Source organism: Choristoneura fumiferana, chromosome 18, assembly GCF_025370935.1.
Source record: "Choristoneura fumiferana chromosome 18, NRCan_CFum_1, whole genome shotgun sequence".
Classification (NCBI taxonomy): Eukaryota; Metazoa; Arthropoda; class Insecta; order Lepidoptera; family Tortricidae; genus Choristoneura; species Choristoneura fumiferana.
This window is the reverse complement of record NC_133489.1, coordinates 9,338,750-9,356,212: the sequence shown is the minus strand read 5'-3', so window position 1 is coordinate 9,356,212 and position 17,463 is coordinate 9,338,750. Positions and strand designations below refer to the sequence as shown.

Below are 17,463 nucleotides of genomic sequence, written 5' to 3'. Positions count from 1 at the left end.
GGGGATTGCCGGCCAAGCAGATATAGACTATATAGGATAGGGATGCGAGGCCGGCAACACCACGTTCCGGCCGAGGCTTGTATAATGCTTTTCTCAAACATTACATGAAATAAAATAAAAAAAACAAGAAATCAAGTTGGCGGGACGCTAGTCTGGTCGCCCTGTTGTGTGCGCGCGTGTCGAGCTGGCTGCTGGCGCGGCGGCTGCGGGCGGTGGTGCTGGCGGTAGCCGTGTCGCCGACCGCGCGTTGAAACAAAAGACGGTCGCATTGCCGGCCAGCGGCCTGCAAAGTTGTATGAAATCTCTTTGCAGGCCACTAGAGTGACCGCGCGCAGGCAGGCGAGCCGCAGCGGCTGCATCGCGATACTTCTCAGCCTATTATTAGTAACACGTCAATATTTCATGTCATGTTTGAGAAAAAGTAATTTCTGTGCAAGGCATACTCGTTCCGTTTTGAATCATAAGTTTGTGAGAAAGTTTGATCTCTTCCAAGATTACTTCCAAGGAAGAGCTCTTTTCTTACAAGTAGGTACTCTTTTTTCTCTTTTTATAACTTCCTATAAGGGGTACCAGAGAAAGTCCAACTTTTATTGTTACCATATAGTTTTATCACTGTAGGTACATACATTTCAGTGGTAGGTACAGTCAGTAGGCCTAGCACGTTAGGTTTAGTTGTGGTCATAAAACTATAAAACCTTAAGTATGTAGGTACTTCCCTTTCTGACCATGTGTGATAGGGATGGAGCTTTATACTTGCGTTAAACGCCAGCGTACTAGTGCCAGTCATTATTGACGAGCTGGAGCCCTAGATCTCGCTTCACAAGCATCGGATCACAAAAGCGCTGAATCATGGTCGACATTGTCGACTATCGTCGATCGAGCGTCTTATCTCACCCGTTGCATGGTATGGTAGAGGACGTGCGTAACGACGGGCCACGCCCCCGCGGCGTCTTGCGAACGCGACTGAAAGATGCGCGCGCAGTCAGATTCCAGTAAAGGCGAGGTTATATGGGACGGGGAACTTGGCGGGTGCACACACGTCACGGCTCTAAAAGTAGTAGAAAAGAATTAAAATAAATTTTGGCTTATAAGCATTATTATAAAACTTGCCTATTGCAAGGTTGTTATTGTTTTGATTAGGTCAGCGATGATTTGCATTAAAACAAAACTAACCTAGCCAAACGTGGTCAAGAATTGGGTTACTTATTTACCTACTTATTCTGCTTAGTACTGCTGTTAATAAATAAGTAATAGGTACATATAGTAATTCATATACTAAATACTTATCACGTAACTTCTAGTAGGCATATCGGAATGCCGACTGGTTTAAAACAGTGACATAATCACGTTTGCGTCGACAGGAAGCGGAACAGATCATTAAAAAATGACAAACTGTGGACTAGATATAAGCAAGTAGTAACGCATCTGATCTCGATATCTCAATAATAACGTCAAGAAAATCTGACGTTTCATTTAATGAACATGTAAACGTTCCCTTACTCTGTGTCGTACGACTGATGCGTTGGAAAAATCTCTAGCTAGGCTAGAATCAACAGCGCAGCGCCACGGTTCGGTCGCCGAAACTAAACGAACGTCACGCGAGCGCTCCTAGCGCCATCTAGCGACGCGGCGGACAGCGCCGCTTCGCACCTGCTCTGCTCGCTGCTGCCGCCGGCCGCGACATTCTCTGTCGCGCTTGCACCAGGGGCACGTAAAAATAACCTCAAAAACCTAATCACTCATCAAAATATTGCTCTCTCGCGCACTAATAACAGTGATAGCAATCTGTGATACTATTATCAGTGTTATTCGAGCGATACAACTCTGAACAGCTCTTGAATATTTTCCTAAAGTGATAATTTTAGTGATTTTCGTACAATCGAAAGTTTCCTGAGGACGTTTTTCGTTTTGGTGGGCTGTCATCGGGCAGCCCCCCCAAATATTGTGCCAATATGTGGTGGTTAATATTATTTTGTGTTGTAAACGTAAACACATTTGGAGTAAAAGCTGCTGATGACATTGGATTTTTTCATGCTAACAGTAAGTGTTAATATCTATTTTTATACAAATAAAAATAAATTAGTAATACAAGTTACCTGTAACATGAACATTTCGTTACATTAGTATCACACCACTGCTTGTGAACACAATGACATACATGTCAACATGACATGATCGTATGACAGACAATAGTGTGTATCGCGCGATGCGTGCGTCTAGATACGAATACGGGTCGTCACTTCTTACGTTAACTTCTATACTTAACCATAGTTAAATCAACGCCAACAGGTAGGTACCTACTATAAGTTACCTGCGTGAATGTGCACGTGGTAACCTGACTTCATGTTTGTACATATACTTTGTTTGATTATGTATGCTGTTTATTGCCTTGGCGGGAGATGGAGCATTCACTGTACATTATGCGACATTGATAAACTAGTTCCTTGGAATCTGATAAAAAAAGACACCTAACCAAGAGAGCGTGTAAAAACATTGGTGTTTATAGTTTGTGGATGTAACATTGTATTAAAGATAATTGAAGCTCTTGAAGCACTATCTTATAACTGTATAAATTCAAAAGCACAGGCCGAAATTGCGAAGCTATATCAATATCTGACAAAAAAATAACCAAACGAGGATGAAATTTAGATGAATGTTTGTAATAATGTATACTTAAACAAAATTGAAGGTATTGGTCTTCTGTCTAATAACTGTTATAAAAGTTCATGAGCAGATGCCAAATTTTCGAAGCTAAACCTATATCTTACAGCATTTATTTTACTACTACTACTATTTATTTATTTTTTTATTTTTATTCTACTAGTTGCAATATTTCGCACCTTTAAAATTAAACTGAAACAATTTTATATATTCACATTTCCAGAATCAACTTTAAATAAAACTCAATCTGGTTGAATTTTAAAATGAAAAGAAAAAAATCGAATTACCTATTTCAGTTTAATTTTAAAGGTGCGATTTGTTATTTTGACGTTGTAAACAAGTGGGATTGTACGGAGGCGTGTCGGTGTGACGTGAATCTATTTTATATCGGTGTATTGCTGAATACATGTAAGTAGGTATAAAATACCCTTCAAGGTCTGAAGTGGGAAATTAATATTGGTTACCTACCTATGTCTATGTCCTTCCTCAATTAATTCATCAATTTGATTGTTATTTCAATTGGAATTTTTGATGAGGTTTCATGTTAGCCATTTACAGTTGTGTTATTATTGGCCCATTAGTAAATAAGAATTGGTATTAAAGTTTCCTGTATAAAATCACATTCATGATAATTAATTACTTAGAGTAAGTACCTATCTACGTCGTCCATTTCAGTCATCAAGAAAATAATGATTTGGAAGACATGAGAATTGATTAGGTACCTTATACATTTTTCATTTTGTGCTAATGTTTGACATTTTTCGAATGGGGTGGGATGGGACGTATCTAGATATTTTGCCTTGCAGAATGGTAATTTGTTATGCAAGCCTAGATAGTTACTGTTTTGCGCGAGTGCTTTTACTGCGCCAACCCGATAAAACGAAGTAATATTTTTAAATAACCGTAATCTTAAGCGTAGCAAGGGTTTTAAGGCACGACAAGCTAAACTTTGCTGCTGAGCAAAACATTCACCCACAACACGAGGCAAGGTGAGCACCACAATCCATCGTGACATTCGAATTTGAAAAACCAATTCCACTATAAGTACAGGGAAAAAGAGCTTCTCGACGCTGATTTCGGAATTTTCGAAGGATAAAGAATAAATTTTTAAGCTAGAGATAAAAAAGTTATTGCTCTGAACGAATATTTTTTGAAGAGCAACAGAGCGTCTGTATTAATAAAAATAGATGTTCTGAGAAGTTTAGTGTTGTTTTATAAACACTTTTCGGAAACAATATCAATGATAGAGTAAAGTGGTAGTTCGGGGAATTACATTTTCTACGAACTTTGGCGCCCCCGTTTCCAGCAGCCCTCTTTTGAAAACTTATATCACAAAAATCTCTAATTAACAGAAATAAGTTGTTGTGGGCAACTTTTATTCAAGAAAAGTAGACGTTCATTTAGCCAGCCACAAAAGGCGAAGGTATCGGGTGGAGTAAAGCGTGCAGTGCAATGTTGTCTGAAGACCTCATGTGGTTAGTCAACAATAATGTGGTATCACTTCGTGCTAAGTTCGTATAGTTGCTCGTGTAATTCTCAGTTACGTCATGTTTCTGCGACGAACGAACCTAGCACTCACACTTATGTACCTATACATACAAACTTTATTATTAGTAGAGGAAACCGTTGACGATAAATGAACTTGAATTGACTGAATGACGATAACGTAAGTGAATCGTTCTTCAACATAACAGATTTTGACAATATCCGATCCAAACGTGACCTACAGGGCTATACTACGAAACTCGGAACTCGAAGTTCGTATCGTACCGTCCCTCTCGCTCTAGTATTAAATCGTATAAGTGTCAGAGGGACCGCACGACACGAACTTCGAGTTTCGAGTTTCGTCGTAGCCCTGCTAAGTTTACTATTAGACTTTTAGTCTATTATCCTACTGACACGGGTTCTTCAATTTTATATTTTGTTCATAAAATGCAAGTAATTTATGGGTAATAATAATAGGTATTTGGAAAACACTGGAATTTTGGGATTCCATGTTTTATCGCAATGGCTTCATGATAGGTACGGTCGAACCGTTCGGATGTGCCAAGTATCTAAAATAGAAACAACTAAAGAGGACTGAGTGTTATGATATTTTCCTGAATCAGTACAAAGTTCAACAGATGTGGCGCAAAGCCAATTTTTGAGACGGGACTATTCTGGTAACTTTGTTTACTTTTGCTCCGAGCAATTTATCTTAACAACCTATTCAAGATAATGAATGAAGTACCTAAAGTTCACATCCCTAGAATCCCCACTCAATGAGGAGCCCGAAAACAAAGGCTGTTAACATTATCTACATTAATTAAAACTTAAGTATTGTGAATTTTAAAAATAAAGAAGAAAACTTCTTTAGTCAATCGTTGCCGTCTTTTTCAGCACCGCGATAGTAGAAGAAAACGTATAATCTGACCTTTGAAATTATTTTTATTTTCAAGAAACAATATTTGTTATCCGATCTTCAAAGATATTACTATCATAAAACATATGACGTGGCAGTATTTATCTACGTTGGCGTTATAAACAAAGAAAGAAGTGCAGTACCATGGGTGGGCGATCGGGTATACTTATCTAGTTTTAACTGTCTCAATTATGGCGGCCCGCAGCTGACGCGGCGACCATAAAAGTTCCGCTGATGAAAGAGCACAATCCCATTGTGATTCCAATAAAACGGGCTTTTTGTCCGAAGAAGGCGTCATTATGTGAAAAATCGAATAACGAATCGCACTTGTCATATTCGCTAAATTCGGTTCTATTTTATCTTAGAGGCACCCAGAGGCACCCAATTCTTGATACGAATTTGGGAATTGACTGTTGATTGATTGCATTTTATTGGCGTTGGCGTCGCGCGACGCTTTGAAGGCAGCACAGAAACTGTCACTTATTTTGTTTACTTTGGCATTTTTGCAAATGGAGCATTTTTGTCGACCTATTACTTCGCGTAGTACCTTAAGTCTGATAGATAACGTTTGTTTGAGAGTATACCTTTTTGCTAAAATCACAAAGATCTTTTTATATTTAATTTGTAAGTACGTATTTATCAAAGGAACTGTGTTAACACGGTGAAAGACGCGAACTTTTTACAAAATTTCACGAATGAAAAATGACATCGTTGTTGGAGGCACCAGCTGCGGAGTTCTAGCCGGAGGGTCAACTCTGTAGATTAGATAAGGGCGTCTGACTTTTTGTTCTCAATTGTAATAAAGGACGAAAATGGGTGGGACTGACTAAGCCTAAATATCTGAAAACAAAAAAATACAACAAACTTCCATTACGCATATGTACTTATTTAGGATTGCACCATCATTCTTGCACCACAAGATTATCACGTAATACCGATATAGGAATCGATGCTTTTTAGGGTTCCGGAGCCAAAATGCCAAAAACGGAACCCTTATAGTTTCGCCATGTCTGTCTGTCTGTCTGTCTGTCTGTCTGTCTGTCTGTCTGTCTGTCTGTCTGTCTGTCCGTCCGTCCGCGGCTTTGCTCAGGGACTATCAATGCTAGAAAGCTGTAATTTTGCACGAATATATATATAAACTATGCCGAAAAAATAGTATAATAAAAAAATTCAAAAACAATTTTTTTGGGGTACCTCCCATAGACGTAAAGGGGGGTGATTTTTTTTCTCATCCAAACCAATAGTGTAGGGTACCATTACGGGTTTGCTAAAACGGTTTTTCGATTCAGAGATTTCTTTGCGAAATAGTGCAAATTTTCACTAAAATAGGGCGTCTCCCCCTCTAAAATCTAAACCGGTGGGTGAAAAATTAAAAAAAAAATCAGGATGGTAGTAAGTTTATCAAACTTTCAAGGAAAACTATAACGGCTAAGTTTGCTTGAGAATTATTAGTAGTTTAAGAGCAGCCTAAGGTATAAAATATACCTAAACTTGCAAGATTCCGTATAAAATACGAAATCCTTAGAAAAATATCACTTAATTTTGTCATAATGGCTACGGAACCCTATTTTGGGCGTGTCCGACACGCTCTTGGCCGGTTTTTATTTGATATTGTGATTCGTTTGAATGATAACGTAGACACCTATTAACAGGTTGTCAACTCATAACGTCCATCGCAACGAGTTTCCCTTTTCATGCTCCGCATGTTTCAGTCTATTAGCTTTGTAAGATCTGAAATAGACTTTAATCTATTTTTCCATAAAAACGTTTGTTGAATACGCGGTACGTACATTTTGTCCAATATTTTCCTTTTCTCCTTGGCGTCCAATATCATCGCAGTCAGCCCACCGCCATCCATTACTGTGGTGACGCGCGATGAGGGTTCCAAAATTGCTTATTTCTGGGACTTACTAATAACGAAGGCGAGAAAATTAAATACAAAATAAACACCACTTCCAATATAACATCAATGAAATTCCGTTACGGTCTCATTCATTAAAGAGCTTACATCGTTTCCAAAACTTGCCGGTTCATAAATTACACAAAGCGGAAGAACTTGAAACCAATTGTAACAGTAAACGTTATAATAATACGGTTGCGTTTCAAGTCCTTAATTAATTACAGGCAAGTTGGATGGTAGTTTCACGTGCGTGCAGCGGAGCCACTTTACTTGCGACGAACTTGCTTAGTTGGGACTTGGGAGACTAGTCGAAGTGAACTAGCAATTGAAATTACTATGTTATGGCTGAAGTTTTTGATATTGAGTTCCTTGTTTGGAGTTAACTCAATTTACTTCCACTAGTTTACCTCAATGAGCCTACTTTAGCTGTGTGGAAAGATGAATTTCTTTTTTCAAAGCGCGATGTTCTGATTTTATTAGAATCGAGGCATTGAGGATTTATTTATTATTTTAGCCAGGACAAGTTTCCCATTGCTGGGCATCATTGTTTCATTAATCCGGTTTTTGAGCCGTATCCGGCCAATCAATAAAGAAGACGCCCAGATTGTACCATCAGCGCCTTCTGAGACTATTAGGTTTATTTTGTGGCAAAATGTACATAAAAATGTGTCACGGACATTTATTTCACAGCATTCTTACTTATTAAGCATTTATCAATGCAATTAATTACTTGATTACTAATGGATCATGTGTTTCAGGCCCATTTCGATTCAAATCGGAATCAAAACCATTACAGACGCGGAAATCATTGTACGTTCCAAATCGTATAGTATGATAACCGCTCAATTAAGGTCCGCTGCCAAGTCCAACGCGACACTTAACGCTGACCTCGATCCTGTATTGGACCGTTGTCATTAAGCCTTACTGTCACTGCCCTACTGATGATATAGATAGATATCCGTTCTATCAACGAGGGTTGGATAGGGAACATTGAGCAGCAATTCACCATTCGATATCTGACTTTGAAGCTTTTGATTGTATGATATGTTTCATATTCGCATGCAGATGTTCGTAATATGCAGCGATAACGGATGATTGGTTTGTTCGTATTGTTATTGAAGTAACATTGACTGTCTATAGGTTATTGTGAACGTCAATAGATACGACGGCATTTTTCATATTAACAGATAGAACGTTGTAAATTAATTAAGATACACGCAGAAAAATTTCAATAGCTATAAGTAAAAAATAGTAATAATCACTAAAAGCTTAGTTATTCCCAGGAAAAGTAAATAACACTGACGGTTACAAACGAGTTTTACTTATGGTTTTTATTTTACTAACCGTAAAAAACTATGTCTTGTTGGAATAACAATAATGTTGACTAAAAACAAGTTATTTTTTTGTATTCCTAGTCCGTGTTTTTAGGGTTTACTACAATGTCTTGTAATGACAATATTGTTTACCTACTAAAAAAAACTTTTTTATAGGTATTAATAATATTGTTACTAGGAATTACAAATCTATTTCTGAAATTCAGTGGGCTGTGATATAATTTCCAATATTTTGTTTAATATCAACTATAAAGGTGCGTCCTCATCAAGGGCCCTAGCACGGTACCGTTTATCGCCGGCATAAAGCATTCGTCCCTTTCTAGCTAGTTTGCAAGTCCGAAAGGGACGAATGCTTTATGTCGGCGATAAACGGTACCGTGCTAAGGCCCCTAAACAAAACACTGGAAAGTTGTTAACAACTGGTAGCATGGTGTACGGTTGTATTACTCTGAAGATGAGCTCTGGTTGACTTCGAAACGCGTCAGTGTGGTGTGGTGGTGGTGATGTATGGGTTTGTGTGATTTGTGTGTGTTCTTACTACAGTGTGTAGGTGGAGAAACTGCATATTTTGCATAAGCTTAGCTATCGTAAGGTCGCGGGTGAGCAAGGAAATTCTTTTAGTTCAGTGATAGTTCCAACCATAGATCGATCGACTAATTACGTCTGTCACGCTCACGCTTCGCGCATGCCAACAAAATGGGCGCGAAAGCGGAGAGGGCCGGGCATACTGGCCACACGGTCACATCCACGAAGTTAGGCACGCATCTTGTTATTAGTAAACTTTATTAATTTTTATCAAGGTAGTTGTGGACACTAATAGATTTCACTATTTTACGGAATAATAAAAACTCATTATAATAAGAATAACGGTTGTAATAACAAGTTCACGAATTATGGAAATAATAAATGACTTTTAAATTATTATAATCAATTTTAATTTCCCACTGAAATAAAACTTCTTTGTAATCTTACATTATAGGATTTAAAGCTCTGTAACTTGAAGTAAAAAATATTAATTATAATTTCAGAAACGAATAAAACTGTTTTGTAGATATTATATTATGAAATTAAACAATGTTGATACATTTACATTGTTTTGAAATTTCTAGAAAACAACTGTATAAATGAATAAAAAAAATTTTTTTACGCCTTTTAAAAATCAAGTTTTTAATTCGAACAATATTTTTTCGCTCCGTGTAGAGAGTTGTATATGAATAACATATACCAGTACTTATTCAAGGGTTAAATATTTATAAATAGCAGAAGTTTATTCCATGTACAACTGAATATGGGTTAAATAATCCTTTCTGGATATTAATTTAGGGTTTGCACTTTGAACCAAAGAAAGAAAACTTAATAGTACCTACCTATGGTACTTTCTTAAATCTATTGAAAAGTAAACTACAGACGACCGGATAGCCAAGTGGTCAGTGACCCTCACTTCTTAGTCATCTCGTGCCGAACCTCTACATTCGTATTAAGAGGTTCTGGACTCGAATCTCTTTTAGGGAAAGCATTCTAATACTTACTAATATGTATACCCGATTCATGGATGTTACTATACATTATTCATACATTTATATGTACTTCTATGACTAGACTGTCTACTTATATTTTTCGTTGTCTACCATAGTAGCTTAGCTTGGTTCAAGACTAGCTCAATTGGCGTAAATGATCCTGTAACATTTATTATTATTTTATATGTACAGTCACAATTACATATCTAGGCCACTATAGAACCTTGCTATAGTAAATAATTTTGGTTTGCAATGCTTATTGAATGACGTAATATGTCACAATGACAAGGTTCTGTGGTGGCCTAGGAATCAAATTGGTTCACTGTAGGTAGGTACCTATTTTAAAATGTCACAAATTTCCCAAAAAGGCTCTCCGGTTCCTCTTAAAAAGGCTAATAATTGGCGCGTTGATTCCAATTTTCAATCAGGTTCATTGAGGTGGACATTTTGTAACGCTCCATAATGAAAGGTAGCGAAGGTTATACCTGCTAATTTTTAATGACGTTATTGTTTTTCCTGTATTCGTGAAAATTGGCAAATAAACAGGCCACAATCATCATTCATTTCACATTGAGGGCTGCGGACGATTGCGCGTCAGTTCAGAATTGCTAATAAAGAAACGTAGGCGGGTGTGGCTCTGTTATCTTTAGATTTTTGTAACACACGGGAACGGTGGTTAAAACACTTTACCACCACCGTTCCCGTGTGTTACGAAAAGTTAGGGATGAAATGACTGAACCGAAACCAATTACAGTTCTGGGACCACAAAACATATCGCACGTGGTGGTGGCGATTGGGATTTTTATTTGACGGACAAATTTAGTCTACTTTCGTAACACACGGGAAACGACGGTTGAAACGCTTTAGAGCCGCCAAGTAAACATGTTGTAAATTTTTCATAAACATGAACTTTATGTTGTGGGTTTCGAGACTTAAATAGGTATGAAATTTGAAGCACGTCCCCGCACTGTGCGGCGCGCCTGTAAATCTGACGCAAAGTTTGCGCATTAGCGACGCGGGAAAAAGCCAGAGATGAGAAAAGTTGACGCGACATTGCATTGAAGATTTTAATTGTACGGTGTCAAGTTACTGTATTTTGTGTTCGAAAGCAAATTCAACGTACCTGCTGTAGACTTTTCGTGGTAAACAAAATTAATTTATTTATATGGGGGTTGTTATTGAGATTGAGAAGTGAGCTTTTTATGATTAGAAAGCGGGCAAATTTGTTTTCAATTGAAATGTTTTGCAGATGAAAAGAAAACCTGCTTACTGACGATCAACAAAACCTACTTATTGACAATCAACTTTTGACATTACTACGTTTTTTAACTGTAGGTCGCTTGTTGTAAATCATCTCATACCACACATTCAGGGAATATGGCCTAATAATTGTTATTCTGGACCATTTTCTACAACACAGAAACCGATTGCTTACCAATGAAGTAAGTAAATGCTACGGGCAAGCAGCGGAAATCAATAAATTGAAAAGATTCCTTATTAAACGAACTGATAATCCGGGGGTTCTGAAAATGAGCAACTAACGAGAATAGTTAAACGAACCCGTAATTTGCATACAAATTGGCTTTCAGGGATAAACGCTTCATTTGTATTCAAACGCAGAATCTCAGTTCAGTGGCTGAAGATCATTTATCCAGTTTCGGGTTTGAATCAACCACAATATCCATCGTTAGCTTCTTTTGACGATTATTTTTTAGTTTTTTGAACACTTATTCGCCTATGCCCAGCAGTGCAACGCGTCATTATAGCCTACAGATGAACACACTGTACCAACACTTTCAATGAAAAAGGAAAAATACTGTCCTGAAAAGCTAGCGAAAAAAACATTTAGGTTATTACTCACAGGTTAAGTAATGAAATTGTTTTCTTTTGCGTACATTATTTTGATGGAATGGATGTAACAAAAATATTTCGCCACTCATTATTATTCCTGGCTTCGGTGCCGACTATAAAATGTGTTAGAGGTGAATGACATGATGACCCGGAGACAAGTAGGCGAGGGTAAGCCAGCTCATAAACAATGTAATTTGGAATCACACGTTTTTGTTTTTGTAATACTCGCTTACGTGAAATACAACACGTGCATTATAAATAGAGTTAAAAAAGGATCGTACTGTACCGGCTGTATTTGATCAATTCAGAGCGGAAGTCTTCGACGTCCAACAAAACGGCGTACCGCGAACCGTTGTAGTGAATCATTTGATTAGCTTTTTTGCATCTTCTTTTATATTACCTATACATAAACCTATCTAAAGACGTAAAGACGTGAATTCTGGAGCAGACGCGCGTGATGAAAAAAAAGGTAGCTAAAAACTCATCATCATCATCATCCCAGCCTATATACGTCCCACTGCGCTGGGCACAGGCCTCCTCTCAGAATGCCTTCAGAATGCCCTCTCAGGGCCCAGTGTGGATTGGGAACTTCACACACGGCATTGAATTGCTTCGCAGGTTTGTGCAGATTTCCTCACGATGTTTTTCATTCACCGTAAAGCTCGTGTTAAAAAACTACGAAGGCTTTAAAAATCTAGTTTAATATGGTGTCACCGCTGAAGAGTAAAACAATACAGAATACCATATACGGGACTTGTCACGCTATTTTTACACAAGTAATATTTACCTCGACGTTTCGCAAACGTTACAGTTGCCGTGGTCACGAGTAGACTGAAGTGTGGGGTGTCAAGTCTGCCTAGCAGCGGTAGTTCTTCGAACTACCCGCACTTGATCACTAATAGTACCGGCACTCGTATCACGAACTACCCGCACTTGGTCACTTTTATTAGTCACCCTATCACACCGACACACAACACTAAGAACGTCCGATCACGAAATCACGAAAGTTTAAAACGTTATAACAATACAGAACTTTTAATTTTAGATTAACGTATATTGTTAAGCAATTACGTTGATAATAATAATAATACCTAGCCATTTTCGGCTACAGTGACTTGAGTCTGCGTATAGCATTTATGGGCTGCGATGTTTAGCTCTTAGGTGCATGGCTGACATAGCCGATCTTTGCAGAGAACGTTCTTTTGCAAACAGCACGGGTTAGAGTACCATTGAAATAATTGTAGTGTATGTTCGAAGGCGGTCTTGCCTTTAGTTCGTCACGTCTGGAGTCTAGTTCTCGTTTTCTCTTGCCCTCGAACTCATACACTTTCTCCTGCACGTGTTTCCTCCACTCAGATCGCCCTTCAGCGAGAGATTCCCAACGAGAGGGCTCAATACTGCAATTACGTTATGTAAGTTATCAAAGGGCAAAATAGGGGAACTTAGTGAGTGGAACAATTTGGAAATTAGTTGTAACTTCACTGTAAACTTAACTTAATATACATATACTCAGCGGCACAAAATTTAGCCCACTCTCCATACAAAATTACCTATTATTGCCACATTTAAGAGCCAAATTTTTTGCCGCTCAGTATATATTTAGCCCGCGGACCGCGGACCGGGAGACGAGCTGTCGGTAGGCCTCCAACAAGATGGAGCGACGACTTGGTTAAGATCGCGGGATCGCGGTGGATGCGGAAAGCACAAGACCGGTCTGAGTGGAGAGCCTTGGGAGGCCTATGTCCAGCAGTGGACGTCTTTCGGCTGACATGATGATATATTTAGCCTGTCTTTAAAAAGTCTTTCAGCAGTCTTTACAGGCACCCTTCTACCGCTACACACAAAACTCCATCTTTGATCACCAAGTAATTTAATATCTTGACTTACTCCAATAAACTGATTTTAAGCTCGTTGTAGATGAATACCCAATATTTAGAACTTACAAGTTGATGTTATTTGTTTCCCAAAATTGATTTGCACAAAACTTTTAGAATTTTGTCATGTATAAAATGATTCGCGATTTTTATATTGAAGTTGGTTTATTATCTGTAACTCATAATTGATATTGCTGTGAAAGTTTTATAACAAATAAAACTTTTATGCCATATAAAGCGAGAAGAGAAAAATCAGATTAAGTTTAAGTACCTGTATTGTGTGTGTTTGATAAACTGAATTGATGGGAGTGTTATTTTTTTACTTATACCTACTTGCTCCCACCCAATCCAGTTAAACTATTCAGTTTTTTTTCTGAATAATCTGGGCGTTAAATTAAAATTAACAAAGTATATCATAATATATACCAGGAAATAAGGACAGTACCAAAAGAAATAAGCGCGTTTTACTTTACTTAGAGAAGTATCTACGCAATAGTATCTGTAATCTTAGCGCACCAGGTTTCTAAGTGCAGCTTTTGAATTTTCCGTCATAAGGACAGGCATGATGAAAAATTCAAAAGCTGCAATTTCAATAAGGCTCTTCGGCTTGCCCACACAACCGTATTTGAATCGTGTGGCCTCCAAAAATAACTTGATGAACTCATTTAAAATGTTAGTTCAGGGTTTGGAACCCGCGCGTTGTGTACACCCGTACACTTTGCAGACTTTTTTAATTAAAACATTCCAAACGCCAACATTCTTGGTTAACAAATGAAGTTCCTAAAATGTAACAGGGAACTTTTGTTAAGTAAAATACAAGCATAACTTTGATATTGCTTTAATTTTTCAGCAAAGGATGCTGCGGTTAACTTCAGTTGATTTAATTTTGAGTGAGTCGCCCGTTTTTCGATGCGTAAACGGCAGAAGATTATTACTTTAATAGATTGGCATATAAAAGTACCTATCCAGCTCATTAGGCATGTGTTCATAAATAATTTCATAATTAAATTAAGGATTAAGCATCACTGATCTGGTAACCTCTGAATTTACAGCTATTGTAAAGAGGGGTGTTATAAGTTTGACCGCTATGTGTGTCTGTCTGTGTGTGTGTTTGTGTCTGTCTGTCTGTGGACTGTGTAGGTTTTTTTTTCTTTTTAACCCCCGACGCAAAAAGAGGGGTGTTATAAGTTTGACCGCTATGTGTTTCTGTCTGTCTGTGTATCTGTCTGTGGCACCGTAGCTCTTAATCGGGTGAACCGATTTGAATGCGGGTTTTTTATTTGAAAGCAGGTTTTCTAGCGATGGTTCTTAGACATGTTTTATCAAAATCGGTTTAGCCGTTTTTTAGATATTGAACTTTGAAGTGACAAAGTCGGGGGTTTTCTAACTTTTTGTTGGCTAGATTATTATGAAACCACTTTTAATTAATTTTATAGTCATAAATAATATTTATGTCGTACATATAACAAATAGTGTTTACCCGCGGTTTGGCACAATTAAATCATAAGATTCAGCAGCTGAATTAAAATTTAGGGATTTTTTTAAATTCCCTTGGGAATTCCCGAAAATTAAGTTGTGGTTTTCATTGACATTACATTAAAAACGATCATGTCAAATTTCATGACTCTAAGCCAAGTGGTTGTTGTTTCGAGATTTTATCCCTATCCCGTGGGATTATCGGAATAAAGAGTAGCCTATGTTTATTCCAGATGTCCAGCTAACTCAAATTTCATCCAAATCCGTCCAGCCGTTCCAGCGTAATGGAGTAACAAACAAGCTCACTCACTCACAAACTTTCGCATAATAGGATATTAGTGTCCATCGTGTGAATATTTCTCAAGGGTTCTGTACCCGAAGGGTGACCAAAATAACCCTATTACCGTGGCTTTGCTGTCCGTCTGTGTCTATCTGTCTGTCACAGGGCTATATCTGGAAAACAGAATTAACAGTATTGATACAGCCCTGTGACGGACAGACAGATATGGAGGCAGACATGGAGACGGAGAGTGAAGCTACAGTAAAATGGTTTTCTTTTTGATTACGGAACCATGTTAAAGTTATTAGAACAACTTATTGGATCGAAACATGTCTAGCATACTTCGACTAAAATTTCAATAAGCAGAGTGTACTTTTATCCGTTTTGAAGTTCACGTACAGATGCTTAATTCATACGCACACATTTTTTTTGTAATTATCATTGTACTGTCCAAGTTCACTTCTAAAATTTTATTTTTATAAATAAAACGTAGTCAGCGAAAGTATCTGTACTTCATCCACGTATTAAATACTGTATTACCAGGCTTTACACCGTTTTACTGTCAGTTAATTTCAATAAAATATATTTTAGTGCAGCAACGAAAAAAAGGCACTACCATTAAGTGAACGTTATTTAAAGTAAGTATCTTTAAGATGAACTTTGAAGTATAACACGCAATATAGCGTATAAGAGGATAGCCTTTATTAAAACTTCGCTACAACAATGACCTATTGACTTCCCACTGCTGGGCACATGCCTACTCTCAAGAGTTCGAGGGTTCAGTTTGTCGTTCCAAGCGGGCCCACCGGGGCCAGTGTATTTAGAACTACATAGGCCATCAAATAGCATCACATATGTGTAGCGTACACTTCACCGTAATGTTGTGCGTCCCTGAAAACCACATTGCAAATTTCTAACTACGCGTTAAATTTCCGATAAGTGAGTAAAACGTGTTTAGGTATTTATTTGCGGATTGGGCCCCGGGCCCGGGTTCGAGCGATTTGCTCTCAATGAGACGGACTCGAGGGTGCTCCACGCAGATTGGATGTCAGCGCGGAGTCGCTGGACGCCGGCCCTAGAGCACCCTCAACCTAATGTAATGAAATTAAATTAGTGTCGCTTTCAGTCATCCACTCTCGCCTACCGCGATACTCTATTTATCTTACCCATAAAAAACCCGTGCATCCAAAGGAGGGGCCGCGGTAAAAATTGATAAAGCTACCCATTTACATACAAATTGAATCAACTATGTTTCAATTAGCCACGGCTGCATTTCATTTTGACTGGTACGAATAAAGGCCAAATTTTAATTGGATCCTTGTTTTTAAAATGCTTAATTATTGCGAGAAATTTAAACAATATCCGCTAATGAATAAACGTTAACACATAGGGTATTTTTTATAACGGTCACAGTAAGAATAAGTGCAACCGGAGTACACAAGGCTATAATTAGCTGGCTAGATTCCTAATATATAATAAGTTCGTCAGTTAGATTTGCAAAAAATATGGGATAAGTATTTTTTCTTTTTAACCCCCGACGCAAAAAGAGGGGTGTTATAAGTTTGACCGCTGTGTGTTTAGCTCTTAAACGGGTGGACCGATTTGAATGCGGTTTTTAGGGTTCCGAAGCCAAAATGGCAAAAATGGAACCCTTATACCGGGTGTAGCCTGTAATATGAGAAAATAATTAAAACATAGATCATACTCGTCAAACTGAATAACATTAGTTCAGCGACTTTTTAGTTTTTTTAATTTTTATCACACTTTTAAGTTTATTCGAAGATGCAATGTAAAGCAAAATGCTTGATGTTTGTAGCGTGACAGGTGACGTCAGTTGTGTTCTAGGATGGCGTACATTGAAAGCCGTATTTAATTTGTATGAAAAAAGGAAAATTAAAACACTTCTTTATTTTTAAAACTCGCTGAACTAATGTTGTTCAGATTGACGAGGACGATCTATGTTTAAATTTTTTGCTCATATTACAGGCCACACCCGGTAGTTTCGCCATGTCTGTCTGTCTGTCTGTCCGTCCGCGGCTTTGCTCAGAGACTATCAATGCTAGAAAGCTGTAATTTTTCACGAATATATATTTAAACTATGCCGACAAAATGGAACAATAAAAAAAAATATTTTAAAAGATAGGTTTTAAAAGACCTATCCAACGATAC

General features: G+C 37.9%; 1 protein-coding gene across 8 annotated transcripts in view; it reads left to right on the top strand.

Moving 5' to 3' along the window:
- Positions 1–1,564: 1,564 nt before the first annotated feature.
- LpR1 (Lipophorin receptor 1) overlaps positions 1,565–17,463 on the top strand; it is a 239,890-nt gene continuing 223,991 nt past the window's right edge. For 3 of the 8 annotated variants that reach the window (XM_074101450.1, XM_074101447.1, XM_074101446.1), the window contains exon 1: positions 1,568–2,040. In XM_074101450.1, the coding sequence (XP_073957551.1) occupies positions 1,953–2,040 (88 nt within the window). In that variant the 5' untranslated portion in view covers positions 1,568–1,952. Of the gene's footprint in view, positions 2,041–17,463 lie in introns of all 8 variants that reach the window. The other 5 variants (XM_074101452.1, XM_074101449.1, XM_074101453.1 and 2 more) reach the window with 3 other exon arrangements.